Source organism: Plodia interpunctella, chromosome 14 (assembly GCF_027563975.2).
Source record: "Plodia interpunctella isolate USDA-ARS_2022_Savannah chromosome 14, ilPloInte3.2, whole genome shotgun sequence".
NCBI classification, from domain to species: Eukaryota; Metazoa; Arthropoda; class Insecta; order Lepidoptera; family Pyralidae; genus Plodia; species Plodia interpunctella.
Window position 1 is genome coordinate 2,914,241 of NC_071307.1, and position 16,296 is coordinate 2,930,536.

At 39.0% G+C, this 16,296-nt stretch overlaps 2 protein-coding genes across 2 annotated transcripts; one reads left to right on the forward strand and one right to left on the reverse strand.

The window, feature by feature from the left end:
• The first annotated feature begins 248 nt into the window (after positions 1-248).
• On the forward strand, positions 249-1,521 carry LOC128675651 (cytidine deaminase-like). The gene is made up of 2 exons (XM_053755193.1): positions 249-409; positions 552-1,521. The coding sequence occupies exons 1-2, from the start codon at positions 373-375 to the stop codon at positions 971-973; spliced, it is 459 nt and encodes a 152-aa protein (XP_053611168.1). The 5' UTR covers positions 249-372; the 3' UTR covers positions 974-1,521.
• LOC128675649 (serine/threonine-protein kinase mTOR-like) lies at positions 1,048-15,795 on the reverse strand. Its single transcript, XM_053755189.1, has 11 exons — positions 15,356-15,795; positions 11,932-15,272; positions 11,590-11,753; positions 11,178-11,280; positions 10,583-10,765; positions 8,315-10,056; positions 7,814-7,973; positions 7,116-7,331; positions 5,003-5,374; positions 4,195-4,509; positions 1,048-3,172 (listed from the first exon to the last, which is right to left on the reverse strand). The coding sequence occupies exons 1-11, from the start codon at positions 15,612-15,614 to the stop codon at positions 2,738-2,740; spliced, it is 7,290 nt and encodes a 2,429-aa protein (XP_053611164.1). The 5' UTR covers positions 15,615-15,795; the 3' UTR covers positions 1,048-2,737.
• Positions 15,796-16,296: the final 501 nt, after the last annotated feature.

Sequence of the window (16,296 nt, forward strand, 5' to 3'; positions counted from 1 at the left end):
TTTTCCGGTTTGAATTTTGAATTGCTTCTTTCATTATTATATTACATCTATACGAGTATAATACATCTGTACGAGTAATCTTCAAATCTACATTCCACAAAATGACGTAAAAACCATGACCTACGTGGTGAGGTCCCCAGCCCCTATTGCAGCTTATTGATGCGGTCAGTTAACGAGGCATTTCAGTCCACAGTCCCTAGTTCTTTTGATTCGGATCTGCCCGCGAGCTGCAATCAGTAGATTAGATTGCAATCATTGTTTATTACACAGAAATCGTATGCGATCATTTGTTCACTCAGTTGGCCGTTGGCCCCCGCAGTGTTCACACACAAGCGTGCGCGTCGATTTCCGTTTACGAAAAATATACGCGCAATGGGAAACTTTAAGATTGTTGATTTCAATGATTTAGGTGAGTTTTCCCTTATTTTGAACAAAAGCGCTAATGGAGTATTATTTTACTATATTATATTTATTATTGGTACAATATAAAAAAGTATACTCTGTCCCATAGCTCTGTCTTGTTTAGTTTATGATATATTTTTTTGTTCCAGATGAAATAGCGCAAACATTAGTTCGAGAGGCAGTCGCAGTGAGAAAGAGGGCATACTGTCCTTACTCCAACTTCGCTGTGGGAGCCGCGTTGATCACCGAAGATGGCTCCAAGGTGTACAACGGCTGCAACGTCGAAAACGCTGCTCTAGCGCCCTCCATTTGCGCAGAACGTTGCGCAGTGCCTAAGGCAGTCTCTGAAGGTTACACGAAATTCTCTAGAATAGCTGTTGTGGCTCAACAAGAGGAGTTCACGGCGCCGTGTGGCTTTTGCCGACAGACCCTCAGGGAATTCTGCGCGTCTGATGGCGACATGATCATATACCTCAGCAAACCCAACATGGAGAAAGTGCTGTGTACCAAACTATCTGAATTGCTACCAATCTCATTCGTTACTTATAAAGAAAATAATAAAATCGGTTAACTGTGTTGAAATAATAAGTGCATTAATTTAAATAGTTTATGTTTAATTAACATCTTAAGAGGTAATATTTACAAAGTTATATAACTTAAAACAATACACACATAAATAATTTTACTTACAATACGTCGAGTGAAAAATGTTAAAATTGAAAATATATTGCAATACAATTTGTTTCATCCAGAGCGTTATATTGGAGCAGTGAAAAAGTACCTTTTCAGTCACATTAAATATTTTGTATAAAGTGTTCTCAACTATAATATAAAATGTCGCTTTTGTCAATTAGCTACGAGAAAGGTGTCGTACATAGGTGCCAAACTACAAAACTCATTATTTGTAAGAATGCTACACCTTGATCAAAGAAAACGATCGCAAGTTTTACTTAAATTACGCGACAATTATGAATATAAAAATGCAATATTGGCAGTATTAACAGTCTTGTAGTGCGTCAGATTAATTTATTTTCATAATAGAAACAGGATAGAATAAAACATAATACTTGACAGAGATAACTACTACTAACTAATATATCTTAAAATTACTAATAAGACGTCACCTAACAATATAACAGAAGTTCAAGGTTTTATAGTAAATTGAATTGGAAATAATATTTATATATTATTTCCAAGAGCATAATACAAAAAATTACAAATACAATCACTGCGAACATAAAATGTTATCTTTACATAATTAGATACCACTAGATAATGATAAAATCTACGTAATAAAGGGCAGTAGAAATATATTGAGATTACATAAATATTAATTACTTTCAAAAGTAATAATAATATAGTAGGGCAGCCTCGTCGTAAAATTGTTTGGTAAGAATAGATTACCTACTTTAAAACCCGGTTGTCGTGAAATAAAATCACACACCACTAGTTAAGACTAGCAATGAATTGGCTCTTACATAAAATAATATTTTGCTCAGGATTCTCCTATAAAAGGATTTTTTCTGAAACTTCAGTCTTTTTTGTGTCGTCATAAATGGAAACTTTGTAAATGGACAGGAGTTTAGTAACTAGTTGAGTTTATCGAGCGACGCGAATGTATCAAAAACCTAGGGACGAATATGTTTGTCCTGTGTTTTTTTTTCTCTTTTAGTTGATCTATTGTTCTGTGTACTTTGTATTAGACACTGACATATATGTATGTATATTTGATTTGATATTTTTGCATCGCGTCGGATTGTCTCAAATCTCAATGAGGACATCTCGTAAGTTATCGGTAAGATTAATTATATCTTGACAATAACACGCGTCTCACGATAACGTACCTTTATAAAAATTGTCAACATTCAATTAACTATTGTATATGTCACAGATTACATAATACCCCAGTATGTCAAATACATAATTGAAGTCCGGAAAGTGGCTACAAGTCTCTTACGATACAATATACATGCAATATATATCTTAAAACTTGCAAGTTTCCGCATTAGGTAATGGTAACAACCTTGATAGTTATCGAACGTCGTAAACGTAATGAGTGTACTGGACAAATTGTAAAAACAAATACGAATTAAAAACACGACAAGGTGCAGCCCGGCTTGCCTGTCGTGGGAAATTTAATTAATAAATATATACATATACGGACAAATCACACAGATTGCATTTCGGGCTTACGGATAGCTTTGGCTGAAACACGGAAAAAATCAGTGGATCAAAAAGTTACAGAATATAGCGTTTCAACAAACATCAAACCAGCTTTATTATGTACTCGTAAAGAATAATTTAGTATTGACATAGACATTACCTGCACACTGTATCACCAGAAAGGACACCAGCCGATATAACACTGGCACAAGTTTTCATTGTTCGTCGCGAGTTTGATCAACAGATCCACTTGTTTTCTCACGCTCACCACCGCTTCTATGTTGGGGAAGTCCCTGCCTGTTAGTTTGTCACGTATCCGGTTCAATATAGCTAATGCTCTTTTGTTCAAGTTAGCCTCGGGTAGAATTTCCAATGATTCGTAATGGAGATGATTACGGCTTCTGCTAGGGAGGGTGTATGAAGAGTCGATGTCTGAAGAGAAGGTGGATTCAGTCAAGGATCTGTGGTCGTTCTCGACTAGCCGCCAGTTGAGGAGGGGGTCGTAGACGAAGGCTTCCAGCACGGCCATGACGCTGTCGCGGTGTTTGTGCAGGACCTGCATCACTGACTCACACGTGAAGCGATATGTGCCTTCGATGCCCGTCACCTTCAAACAAATAATCTCGTTTTGAATTTAAATTAATCTTCTATAAAATTACCAATCGTTTTTTAAATTACATAAATTGTATAATGTTATACATATACTCGTAAATTATCAGTATTTATTTTATTTTTCAGACAATTATCCTTACAGTTAACCTCAATTCGTCCCTACAACATAAAATCACTTTATTAGGAACAAAAAGTTATTTTGCAACAGGTTACTACAACGTTTTGGTCAACCGTTTCCAATTTTCAAAAAGTTACTTAAGTTAATTTAGGTAATAATTTTCAAAGTAAACGTTTATGCGCAAATTAATTCTGTTTTTGTTTTTAGTATAGATAAATAATGTCTAAAACGCCCCAAAAAATAAAACAAACGACTGAAAAGAAAAACAAATAGACGATAGATTAAATGTATTACTTCAAACCGCCAAAAGATAACAGGCAGCTATTATTAATTTACGAGAAGTTGGCTCGGCGGAGCTCAGCTGCCAAATTGGCGGCCTCATGCGGGCGCTTTCAATTAACTGTTCCGTTTGCTATTAATTCTTGTTATGCAACCGCCTTCAGCCATTGTTGTCCAGCTATTGTTGATCGCGGTGTGTAAAGGAAAAGATAAAAGTGGTATTATTATCCCTATGGAAATGGCATTCATTAAAACGACTTAATTGTCGTGTTATACGTGTATTACGTGTTGACGTTACGCAACTATGGCGATTCTTGGAAGTGATGGTAATAAATTTGTATTACAATTATAAAAACCTTTGTTTTTGCAAATAAAAATTTACGCTACCATACTTTGTGCGTTAAATTATTTCCTTTCAAATACCTACTTGGTTGACTGGAAGAAATCGTATAAGTCCGCCTTTGCACGCGTCGCGTCTCTTTATTTTACTGCTTCCTCTGTATCTGTTTTCTTCGTGAAATAAAGAGTTTACAAACAAACAAAAATCTTTGTTAAAACCACTTACACTTAATTTATAATTAGCGTTCTTTAAGTTGTGTAATAAAATTTAAATAAATAACCTCCATAGCGTTGATGAGCATACGCGTCAGCCTGAACGGAATCTTCTCCGGGAATCTCTCCCTCGCTTGGGTCACCTCGAAGCAGTCTCCAAAGTCGATATGCAACACCTTGCCCGTGACCCGGTGCAGCATGATGTTCGACGGGTGGCGGTCCCCCAGGCCCAGGATGTAGCCCACCATGCTCATGACCGCTAGAGACCGGGTGTAGTTTGTGCGCCGCTCGAACCAGGCTTCGGCTGAAGGGCTTTTGAGCCAGAGGAGGCGGGCCAGGTCGTTCCCTGGGGTTTGGGACAGCGTGTGCTCGAATACTTCCACCTAAGGATAACATTATAGGCGTTTGTGACATTGTCTAATGAGCTACTGCACGAATGTACAAAATTAATCCTAGGAACAGTTGGGAACTGTTTTTTAAAGTCTGCGCTTATTTTCACTATAGAAAAAGAACTGTAGAAGAAGCATATAGCTAGCACACAGCTAGGTCTAATATCTGGGAATAAACAAAACATATTTAATAGGTCAGCCTAGTTGAGATTCAGTTTAAATTAATACGCCGAAAATTTATCACGAGACCTCGCTGACAAACAATGCAATTAAAAGTTATGCACCTCGCCGGACTTCGCAGACTACTGACAAAAAGCATTTTCATTAAAATTACATATCGTAGTGTACCTGTATCTTTCTTGTGTTAATTTATGTATTTACTTTAGTAATAATGATAAAATTATTACAAACAAAAAAACAATGTACAATGATGATATATGATAATATTATGAATTACGTATCATTCAATCGAAAAAAATATTCTCACCTTATGCCTCAACAGCAGCTTGTGATACTCCGAAGCCATGCGCGTCATAATCTGTTGCTCCGTATTCAGATTCAGCTTATTGGACTTCTTCGCGCGGTAGTCACTGATCAGATTGTACAGGGTGTCGCACTGAGGCACCCACCCGATCAACCCCGAATTCGGAGACAAGGGTATTACGGCATATCTTTGTATTGCCAAATCGTGTCTGTAGGTATTCGTGTCTGCTTGGAGTAGAGTGTTGACGAGACCGAATAGTTGCATGACCCGCTCGTCTTGACGCAAGTCTTCGTGGCCCTTGAGCAGGAACATGTATTGCTTGCCGTCGGATCCTTGGATGGTGAGACGCCGGGGACGCTGCTTCGATTTGATCACCTAGAAGGGACAACGATGTATGTCTACTATTGATGCTAACAATTGGCCCGAATTGGTGTTTATTCGTGGGTGTCAAAGTTTTAAACGTTTCTATGCATACATTTTGCAAACCTGGTGAATAAATATATATATATATATAAGGACAAATCACACGGATTGAGCTAGCCCCAAAGTAAGTTGAGACTTGTGTTATGGGATACTAAGTAAACGATGCTATATTTTATAACAAATATATATATAGATAAACATCCAAGACCCGGGCCAATCAGAAAAAGATCGTTTTCCATCATGACCCGACCGGGAATCGAACCCCACGGTTCAGAGGCGCTGTCACCGAGGTCGAGGTGAAGGAAAAGTAGTTTTGAAAAACGATCTAATTGATGATAATTATGACACATAAAATATAGCATGGTCATATAAAAGATAATGTCATCTATAACCCATATTTGTATGCAGCTCAATTATCATTTATTATCATCTCATTCGCGTCGTATTTACATAGATACTTAACTCTCTATGTATAGCTTCACTTTGTCGAGATCAACACAAACATGATTAACTTTGTCCAGTTGATCTCGACAAAGTACACAATCATCGATATCGAATAGTCTATTCCGTCGTGATATTTATGGAAGAAATGACTGGAATTATTTAAAATCCTTTTAAGGCACGACTTGTAATAAAAATATTATTTTGACTTATTTATTGGTCATGTTACAAAAACAGGTTCATAGACGTGGTCTTCAGGTTAATAGACGTGGTTGACATGCGTACTATCTCAAGCTTTGGATGTATCCAAATAATAAAATTAAATCCTACCTAACTAATATTATAAAAGAGAAAATGAGTTTACTCGCTTGTTACTTCTTCAAGATTTATTTTATAATATATTGTAATTTAAAATTTTCTATAATTTATTTCATTGCAAACTGCATTACTCGAGCAAATTTATCACAATATGTACATAATATGATCATAATAAAAACGTGCTTGTTAAAAAATAACGTACAAGATACTTTATCTTATCGATCCAGTTGCTATAATCATCCGTGAACATTCAAGCAGACTATCTCTAGCTCAACCAAAATAGCTACGTCAAGACTTATTTGAATAACAATCTCCACACAATCTTGCTCTCGTTTGAGCGTGTTCCCGGTTCCTTACTTAGGCGTTAAGCGTCGGAGCCCTGGATCCGCTTTTCTACTTTTTCGTCTCCGCGCAGCGCGGTTTTCGGCATCGCTAGTTGTTAGACCATTGTCATCCTTGACGACATCAAGCTAGCATTTCTTGGGTTTGCCCCTTCTGTCTGGGCCAGGCGGGAGTGGCACAGCCAGACATGTGTTCCCTACGTAATTTGCTGGTTTACGCAAGTCATTGCCGTACCAGCGCAGGCGGCACTCTCTGCTTTGTCACGGACATGAAGTCTGTTGCTAATAAAATTATTTGAATAAAAATCTTCAACTTGCGTCTGACCCCTGCTTTTTTGATTATCAACTCTTTCCATTTGACCGCGTACAGCGTAGAATTGCTCGAATCGTAACTGTATTTGCCTCTTATGAGTCTTCAACTTGATGATTGGCCTTGAAAACGAACTGTAGTTCGTTTTCCTCGTCGGTTTCTTTGTTAGAGGCCTAAACTACTCATAGTAAATAGCCTGCATATTTTACACATATTCTATCAGGTACTTATCAGCAAGCGGTGAAACATGCCCTAAGAGATACAAGCAAAGATCGCAAGTTACCTGCAGCTGGCTGTGTATGTGTGATATCCGAATGAGCTTCTCGTTGGGCACGTAGGAGCCCGGGACGGCCAGCTGGAAGTCCCTGCAGCAGTGCAGCCGCTTGCTGACGTACTGCAGCTCCAGCGACGTCAGCGCGCGGAACTGCGCCAGGATGCGGCGGATCACGAAGTAGTACAGGTCCCACGCTTCGTTTAGGTATCTATCATCGCCTGTGCTCTACGACCAGATATTTTTCTTTGTTGAGACTAAATTAAGGTTTTTTTGTCATTTATTCCGAAATTACACACAATAAATCACAGGTACTTTTTCACGTCATAATTTAAATAGTATAGTATCTAAAGTATGACGTTTAATTTCATAATTAGAGATTAGATCTACAGTTCTATATAGGGTCTCATAAATATTTTCGTCATAATTTAAATCGTGAACATGCGCCGCTTCTTCTTCACCTGCGCTTGGAAGTGTAAGGAAGTCGGCAATAGACTTATTTTTGAGTACATTTTTGACATCAACAAATGATATTCTAAGTTGAACAAATAATTTTGACTATGAATTTTTCAAAAAAGCTGTTTCTACCGGCATTAAGAATGTAAGTCGTAAATACACATAAAAATTCATATCATTATTATAAATGGGAAAGTCTGTGTGGTTTGCTCCAGGGTTTGACTGGAGATGTCAACACTTGACCAGGTTTATACCTTGTAGAGCTCGCCCCAGCGCTGGGCTTCCTCCAGGTCTCGGCCGTACATCTGCATGAAGGAGATCTCCTTCAAGGTCTCGGGCGGCCGGCTCAGCATCGCATGCATTTTCTCCAACGTTTTAAACATTCCACGGTAGTCCTTCTCCGTGAAATATTGCCTGGGGAAGGAAAAATTGATTGAACGATTTAGTACTTCAAGTGTGCATAGGTAGAAGAGGAATATTATTAGAAGCAAATTAAATCAAATCATTTATTCAAAAATTAAGAACTTCACATGCACTTTTTCACATCAAGTTATCTCGTAATATGAATAAATATTAAAGTGTAGAAAATGGAATGTAGAATAAAAATAATTAAAAAAAAACATTTTTCCAAGAATCCATTTTGTTATTTTTACCAGTGAAAAACTATAGGAACACTTTGTTCTTATAGCTTAATTAATATTGATGCTTAGCACCATAATTAATATTGATGTAAATAAAAATAAACAAATAAGTACCTGGATGCGTCGTCGATCGCGATGACAACTTGATCATGCCACAATATGGCGACTTTTATTAACTCTTCCGAAATAATGGCCGCTTCGTTGACAAGATTCTGAGAGTGGGCGCACATCGTGTTCAGGATGTAATTCGCGGCAGTTTTCCTGTTCACGAAGGAAGACTTGGTGGCCACCGTCAGCGGGTACACCAGCGCTTGGGGATGCAACTTTCCTATGTCTATCAGTAAAATGTGAACCAGCTTCGCCACCAAACTCCTGGGAGAATCTATCCTGGCTATCAATTGCGGTATAACTTGCAGCCAGATTTTAACATCAATCTGACGGATACCTTCAAACAACGCATCGTAGATAATCGTGTTATGACCGTGGTCAAACCACAGCGTGAGTAGCCTCAACGTATCTTGCAAAGCGCTTCCATTCGACAAACTGATCGATTTGAAGAATCCTTCAATAGCCGGTATAGTATGAGTGTTAATGAAATCAGCACGACTAACTTTCTTTTCACCAGATCCAGCTGCTATGCTGCTCTCGGATACATTATCTTGCTGTTTGTAAAACAGAACAGTCTCAAAATTCATGCAAGCCCAGGCGTGGCAGGCTTTGTACCAATCGGGCGCTAGATTCACCGCAGCCACGTAGTTCCGCAGTATCTCTGGTATCGATAACTCGTTTATTTCTTGCAGAGCCTCGCACCACGACCCTAATTTCAAATGGCACCGAGCTAACAGCCTACACTGATCATCGTTCTCCGGTTCAGCACTGTCTACAAATCTCTGAAGGACATCGTAAGCGTAACGTTTGTTCCCTGCTTCCCAAAGGTTCTTACTGTACGATAGAACCACTCTCGGGTCTTGCATTCTTAACAAAACATCAGGATTGGCCACCGGGTCGCAACCTAATATCGATATAACGATCTTATGTGCTTGGTTGATGGAACCAGTTTTTCTGCACAACGAGGCGAATTTCAGCCAAGTTTGGAAGTGTTCCCGAGGTGACGCAACCAAACTGCGGATTTGGATTAACTTCCGCCAATCTTCCACCAACCTCTGCCCGCCTTGCAATCTCAACCACCAGCTATTAGATATAGTGCTGCGTCTTTCTTCAATCAACTTATGCGTCACGACTTCATCTAGCTCAGTCAATAACTGAGCATTGACTAGGGCCCCATAAGCCCGCTGGTAGCTTTCACCAACAACAGCAGTCAACTCTGTATCTAACAAACTTCTAGCGGAATCAATATAATTCCTTGATTCAGACCATTGTCCTTCATGTATCGCCAATATAGCCCTGTAAAAGGCGCCATCTTGGGTATCCTCAGAAATACAACTGACACACTTTCTCATCGAATCCCACTCTTGAAGGCCCCAGGAAGCCGCGGCGGCAATTTTGGACGATTTCACTTTCATATCTTCCGACATAGTGTCCCACTGCTCTGTCGTGATATTGTGTATCTTTCTCCACTCGCCCATAGCTTCCAAGCACCTTAGAAGTCCCAATTTGGAGTCCTCGTCTTGTGGTTCGACTTCTAACTTCTTATTATAAAGGTCTAAAGCCTGTTCCCAGTTGTGTAGCTTCTCGTACCATCGCACGTGGATGTTTAGCGAGCAGTCACCCTGCTTTTGCTGAGATATAACCTTTTCTAACAGTCCGTTGGCAGCCTCTCTCTGTTGCAACTTGTTGTTGATGTGAATGAGCGCTTCTACTACTTCTGTTGTTGGGTTTAGGCGATATTCTTCTTCCTGTAAGTTTAAATAAGAATTTACTATGGAAGTAGGTATAGGCATTCATAACAGAAAACTAAAACTGTAGAAAACTCTACTACAACTAGAAATAGGTTTGTCGGCTGTGGTATAACTTAGAATATATGACGGAGTGTTAACTTTATTGTCGGTAAAACAGCACGAATTACAAAATGACACTCAGCATTTTGTGTGTGTGTTGTGTGTTGGCTATTAAACACAGTGCGAGCGCTGTGAAAAGAGAAGCGAACACTTAGTTCTGGCTGCATGGTGTCCTATTCATACTAATATTGTAAATGCGAAAGTCTATATGTCTGTCTATTCCGATTCACGGCAAAACCGCTGGACCACAATTTTAATGAAATTTCGTATGCACGTAGTTTCCGTGATTTACATACTACATGTAGTCACAATTTCCTTACAGGCCCACATAGTCGACCCAGTTATTATTATTTTGGTATTTCACTTTTCTCTCTCCGAAATATACATTGCTCCATGATCGGTGTCAGCTGTCCAGAGATAATACCTTGTAATACAAGGCCTTGGCGTAGGCGCGGCACTTGACAGCGGTGTCGCCCAGCAGCCGCACGGCCACCGGCAGCAGCCCCTTCTCGCAGTGCTCCATGAACTCGGCCAGGTTCAGGATCGCTAGAGACAACTCCGGGCTCTCGGGCTCCGTCAGAGCCCGCTCCAAAGCTGCAACTAGTTCCTATTTTGAAAACACGGATGAAACAATTATAACTTTGTAGTGACTATATAAAAATAAGGGTGTTTGAGCCAGCTTCTCTTCCGGCCGTTGTAAAATTGGATGGGAATGAAGGAAGAAATCAAGGGAATGAAGGCTATAAACCGGAGATTCTGCTCATAAGCAATGGACTGGTTTACCTCGTAATTTATAAATACTGTATTGTGTGTAAAAAGTAGAAATAAAGAAGTCTGACGCCAACCAACACTATTCTCAACTTTACATGACGACCCTGCTAGAACATAAATAGAATCATCCATGTATTTATGAGATGATATTTTTGTTTAAATTTAAATTTTCAATCAATCAATTAATTTTCGATACAATTGTTTTTTTTTTTCAATTAAATTGAACACATGCAGTGAAATTGCGATACCTTGCGATTATTGTCATCTAGCTCAGTCCAACACGACATGAAGGCTGCGTTGAACAGGTCGCGCGCCAGCTGAGGGTAGTTTTGAGCCAAGGTCGAACAAGCCCTGGGAAAATTGTAAAAGCTTTGAAAAATTTTGAAATTACGCAATTATAAAATGCACCCACTGCTATCCTCTCAGATAGTATGGCAGTTTAATTACAGGGTATTATGGCAAAAGATCCTAGGTGACACCCCTGATGTTACAGCGTTCAATGGCAGCGGTGACCACGCACGGTGGGCCGCATGCCTGTTTGCCTAATTACGACCCAGAAGTGGGCCTCCGAAACAAGAGAGCCAGTTTACAACTCCTAATTCAGGTGAATCAGCCTCTACGGTGAAAAAATACATAAACAACAAATAGTATATTACAAACCTGATAGCGGGACTGTTGGACTCGATCAACAAGCCCACGCTGAGATGCCGCAGCCACTCGCCCCAGTCTTCTTTGCACACCATGTTGTTGATGGACCAGCATTTCTTAAGGTTATTCACGTTCACGTGAAGCTTCTGGATCGTCTGGGTATCCCCCGTCATTAGCTGGAAAGTTATAGATGTTTTAACATATAAAGTGACTACTATTTAGAATTTTAGAATATGGAAAGCAGTATCATTAAGAATACTAGTCAAAATGCAATAAAACAAAAATATATGAAGAGCATTGTGAAGATAAAGCACTAAATATGAGGCCTATGTTCAATATGTGTTTCTAACTTACGTCATTCTTTTGATTCCGTAACTTTGTGCGGGTTTCGTCCAAATAGTCGTCGTCGCTAGCAAGAGTCGATATAACTTGAAGTCTCGTCACTAAAACTATGTAGTTAGGGCATTGAATCTTGTGCTTCACGAGGATCCTTTCCACTGATGGTATATAGTCTATATACTCCCGCCCCAACTGCACGATCAAGGCACATAATGCGCTCATAGCTGTGTGCCTCAAAGAAGGATTGTTATCGAGGACTTTGGCCAGAGCTTGTATAATAACTGCCGCATAAGGCCGGAAGTACAAGTATGTACTTAGGTGTTTTATAGTCTCCATCGCCAGTTTTGATGTAGACATAGGTATATTTCTCCCATCAAATAAACCAATAATAGCTGGCACTATCGACAGCAACACATCATCCAAATTATTCTCAAATTTCTTAATGGTAGTCAACAATTTTTCTGTCAAAAATCTATCTTTACTCCGGTCATATTTTAGCACTCTTAGAATGTTAGGCATAATTTTCCTGAGATACACTTTAAACTCGGTTCCAATAGCCACTGTGATATGTTCTACCAGCATTATCAGCGTGGGCTGCAGTTGGCTTTCGGGCGTCCAATACTCTTTTATCAGATCGAAAATGTCTTCCAGATACGGGCGAATGTAAATCTTTACGACGGATATCAATTGCGCCAACTGAGTGATCAAGAATTCGCGAAAACTACTGTTATCCGTGTTGCGTATAACAAAAAGCAAGGTGGGGGTGACTCGGGATATATATGGAACACATTTGATGCCTAGAGTCTGGAAGATGATGGTGACGGCGTGCACGACGCTGGTGTGGTACTGCGCCAGCAGCGGGTCACGCAGGATGCGCATGAGTGACGTCACCACGATCGCGGGGTAGAACTCGTCCAGCACCAGTGGGGACATGTTTACCAGCATTTCACTCACGTTACATTCCAAGTGCTCTGTCTTTGACGGCTCAGATATAGGAATCAGTGTTGACACTGTTTGAAAATCAATTAAGCCCTGATTAACCTTGTGTTTGTAGGGATCCAAAGCGCCCAGAAGACCTAGGACGCGTATTGTTTCACGTCTATCCCTTGGCTGCTGTTCAGACTTCAAAAAGTTCAACAATATGTCCATCAGTTGTGGATGATCCATGTAAGGTCTGACTACATAACCTGTGGCGCTCACCACTTGCCCGAACGACCATAGTGCTACACTTCTTTTTTCAGGTTGATTAGGATCTGAGAGTATTTCAATCTGGATTTCCATCAGTTCTTGCCTCCACTGATTTAAGGCTACTGCACCACCATTTACTTCAGCTAAATCACCTATCGCTTTCAGTGTCGTCACGATCATTGCAGTATTGCTTGCTTCCTCTCTCAGTTTAGGAACAAGTACCTTGAGGATAGTGTCCACAAACTGTCTTGTGATCCTAGGCGCATGACAGATAAGGTTGTTTATCATTCTGAGTGCCTGCTCCTTAGCACGAGTGGACTCTGAATGTTGAAGTTCCATTAAAATTTGAACAAATAACTGACGAAGGGTAGGTGTTGTGTAACTAGGATTCAAATTGCTTAGTCTCCCTACAACACACAATGCAAGCTCACCTATTTCTGTATTTGAATCATTAATTGCTACAAAAAAGCAATTCAAATGTTCTTCTACTGCCAAATATTTGTCAAAAATTGTGTTGGAAAAAATTTCAAAAACTCTGTATCTCACTTCTTGATCAAAATCTGACCTACCCACAGATAAGAGTTTGCCAAGTGACTCATCAACTAATAAGTTTAGTGTTCTAGAATTTGTTTGTACACATCTTTCAACAGCCTTAATCAAAAGCTTAGAAGCTGTCTTGACAGCCTCCAACCTCACATCATGTTGTTCACTTTGCAAGTAGTGATCAGTGCATCTTCTTATGAAAGACATGAGTGTATTATTCCATTCAAAATCAAATGATCCTAATGTGCGCAGAGCCAACACCAGTTTGCTAGCATCGTGTGCTTCCACTAACATTGCTGTTGACATCATGTGGACTAGCTGCTGGTCAGAGTTATTAGGTGCATAAGGTTTTTTCCTTAAAATCAAAGACAGCATATTCAACAATCTATCTGTTATTTCTTTCTTCAGAGATGGCATGTTTTGACTCAACTCTTTGAAACATGTAGTGAGGTGGGCACTAAGCCCTATTGCACACATAGGTTCCAATATTTCTTTCACATCATTACTAACTTTCTCTTTCATAGCAAATGCTAATAGTGTTACACAATTAAAGACTGGTGTGTCAACTCCATTTCGTTTTTTTGGAGTATCCTTAGTGAGTAGTGTTATTTTTATAATTTCTATGATTCTTGTCAAATATGGTTGTATCTCCTCTTCAACTGCAACACAAATGAGCCCCAATGTTGTAAAAGCCATAGCTTTCTCCTTTTCCTTTCCCATGAGGAAGGTAATGAGATGATTGATTGTAGATTTCAAATGTTTCTTTGAAAATGCATCTTTATTAAAAGCTGCCAGCCTTGGTATAATAAGTAAAAGCATTTGGTGAATATTTTGAGCTCTGGACATCTGTAATGCCATGATTTCTGAACATACTGTTTCATATTTCTCTGATATCATTTTTTTGCAGATAATGGATTCATGTACAGCTACAGTTTGAACTTTTTCATCTGAATAGTTTTGAGATGTAAATGAATTTTGCATTTTAGTATTAAAAGACAACATATCATCTGCTGTTTCTTGCTCTGAATCAAGTTTCTGCATCAGTGTGGTGTATTTTTTCTCCCAAGCAGAGTTAGAACATCTCAGAAGTTCATTTAAAATTAAAAGTGCTCCATGAATGCTATCATCTCGATTTAAGCCTCTAACAGAATCTGAGAATAATGTGAAAGCTTCCTCATAACACTGTATATACCAGTGAGCTTTATAGGCTTGTTCTGGAACTTCCCTTTGAGCAGTGACCTGCAGAGCTGCTCTCAGTGTCTTGGCTGCTGCCTCTCGGACCTGGTCTTTAGGATCTCGAAGTGGTATCATGATGTAATTAAAGAAAGAGTTAACATGCTGATAGAAATATGAAGGCATAGCAATTGCTAATTCTCGTAATATTACCACAGCAGATAATCTCTTCCCCTCATGTCTTTCTTCGCCCAACCATTCACAAGCTCTTTTTATTTCAAACTCCACATATTCTCCTCGTTTGACACCTAAAGTCACTGCAAGTCGACCCATTGTTTTTGCTGCTAACTCTAGAATTCCCAAATCAGTTGTGGGGAAGATATATCTTAAATAATTGGCATAACGAAGAGTTCTTGTTTTTGTTGTTTCTGTGTCTCCGCCAATAAGACAAACTGTAATGAACAAACAGTATTCAGTTAAAGTAAATATCTGAAGTGTTATTGAATCGAAGTTGTAAAATACGAGATATACATACCAATGGTAAGAATCCCAGCTTTTTTCTCATTGGTATCGAAACTGGACGTCAAAGAGTGGATTTGCTGGTTAAAGTCATCTAAAACTTGGGTGAGGGTGTCCTGAGACATTTCCCGTAAGTCGGTTTTTGCAAAGTGAAGTAACTCACGTATAGCCTTGTGTCGGGTCTCGGCATGGCGAGATTTGAGCCCAGACACCAGGTCAAACACCTGCGTACTAGTCATTTTCTTAAAGCAACTATCACAATCACAATATTCCATAGAATTTGAAAGATTACATTTTCAATGTTTCGACAATATTAAATCAGCAATCTCTGCTTTAGGTTCCATAGCAGAACCATTTATTTTAACAAAGTGATTAAAATTTACGTATAATCCCACTACTTTTATGGACTTATATAAAATAATAATAAAACACAAAATGTAAACATGCGGATGAGGCCATTTGTAGAAGTCAATGTCATATGTCAACGTAACATTGACATTATATACCTATATTTTTTGTCTATGAATAAAGCCCTTTTTGCATTAAATTAAATGTCGCTATCTCTACTGCTTCCAACACGTACGGGCAGGATATCGACGTACTTTGTATTGCACGTAAGATACAGGAAACAGCAAATGGGATGGAAGAGATTGCATTTAAATATGTTTCAGCAAATAGAGAGTAGTCCTGTATGTTATGTACCTACACAAAAGCTTTGCCGCCTTTTACTAAGTCGATTGAAACGTTTATTTTAGAGTACTTTATTAATCTGTAATATTAATTATGTAAGCATTCGTTTGTGAAAATATACAACAATGTAGCATATTCGGGTGAGGAAATATTGGGGAAAAACGTTTTCCATAAGATAAAAAAACTTCGAAAACTATGGGATATGCCTCACGCTGTAAAATTTTCAAGCCAGTAAATGGTCGAAAAGAAGCTCGAAACATTTCACAC

Coding starts and splice junctions, on each gene's coding strand:
- LOC128675651 (XM_053755193.1), top strand. CDS start 373: ATGGGAAACTTTAAGATTGTTGATTTCAATGATTTAG. Junction 410..551: donor TGTTGATTTCAATGATTTAG/GTGAGTTTTCCC, acceptor TTTTTGTTCCAG/ATGAAATAGCGCAAACATTA.
- LOC128675649 (XM_053755189.1), bottom strand. CDS start 15,614: ATGGAATATTGTGATTGTGATAGTTGCTTTAAGAAAATGACTAGTACG. Junction 11,754..11,931: donor TACGGAATCAAAAGAATGAC/GTAAGTTAGAAA, acceptor ATAACTTTCCAG/CTAATGACGGGGGATACCCA. Junction 10,057..10,582: donor CCAAGGCCTTGTATTACAAG/GTATTATCTCTG, acceptor TTAAACTTACAG/GAAGAAGAATATCGCCTAAA.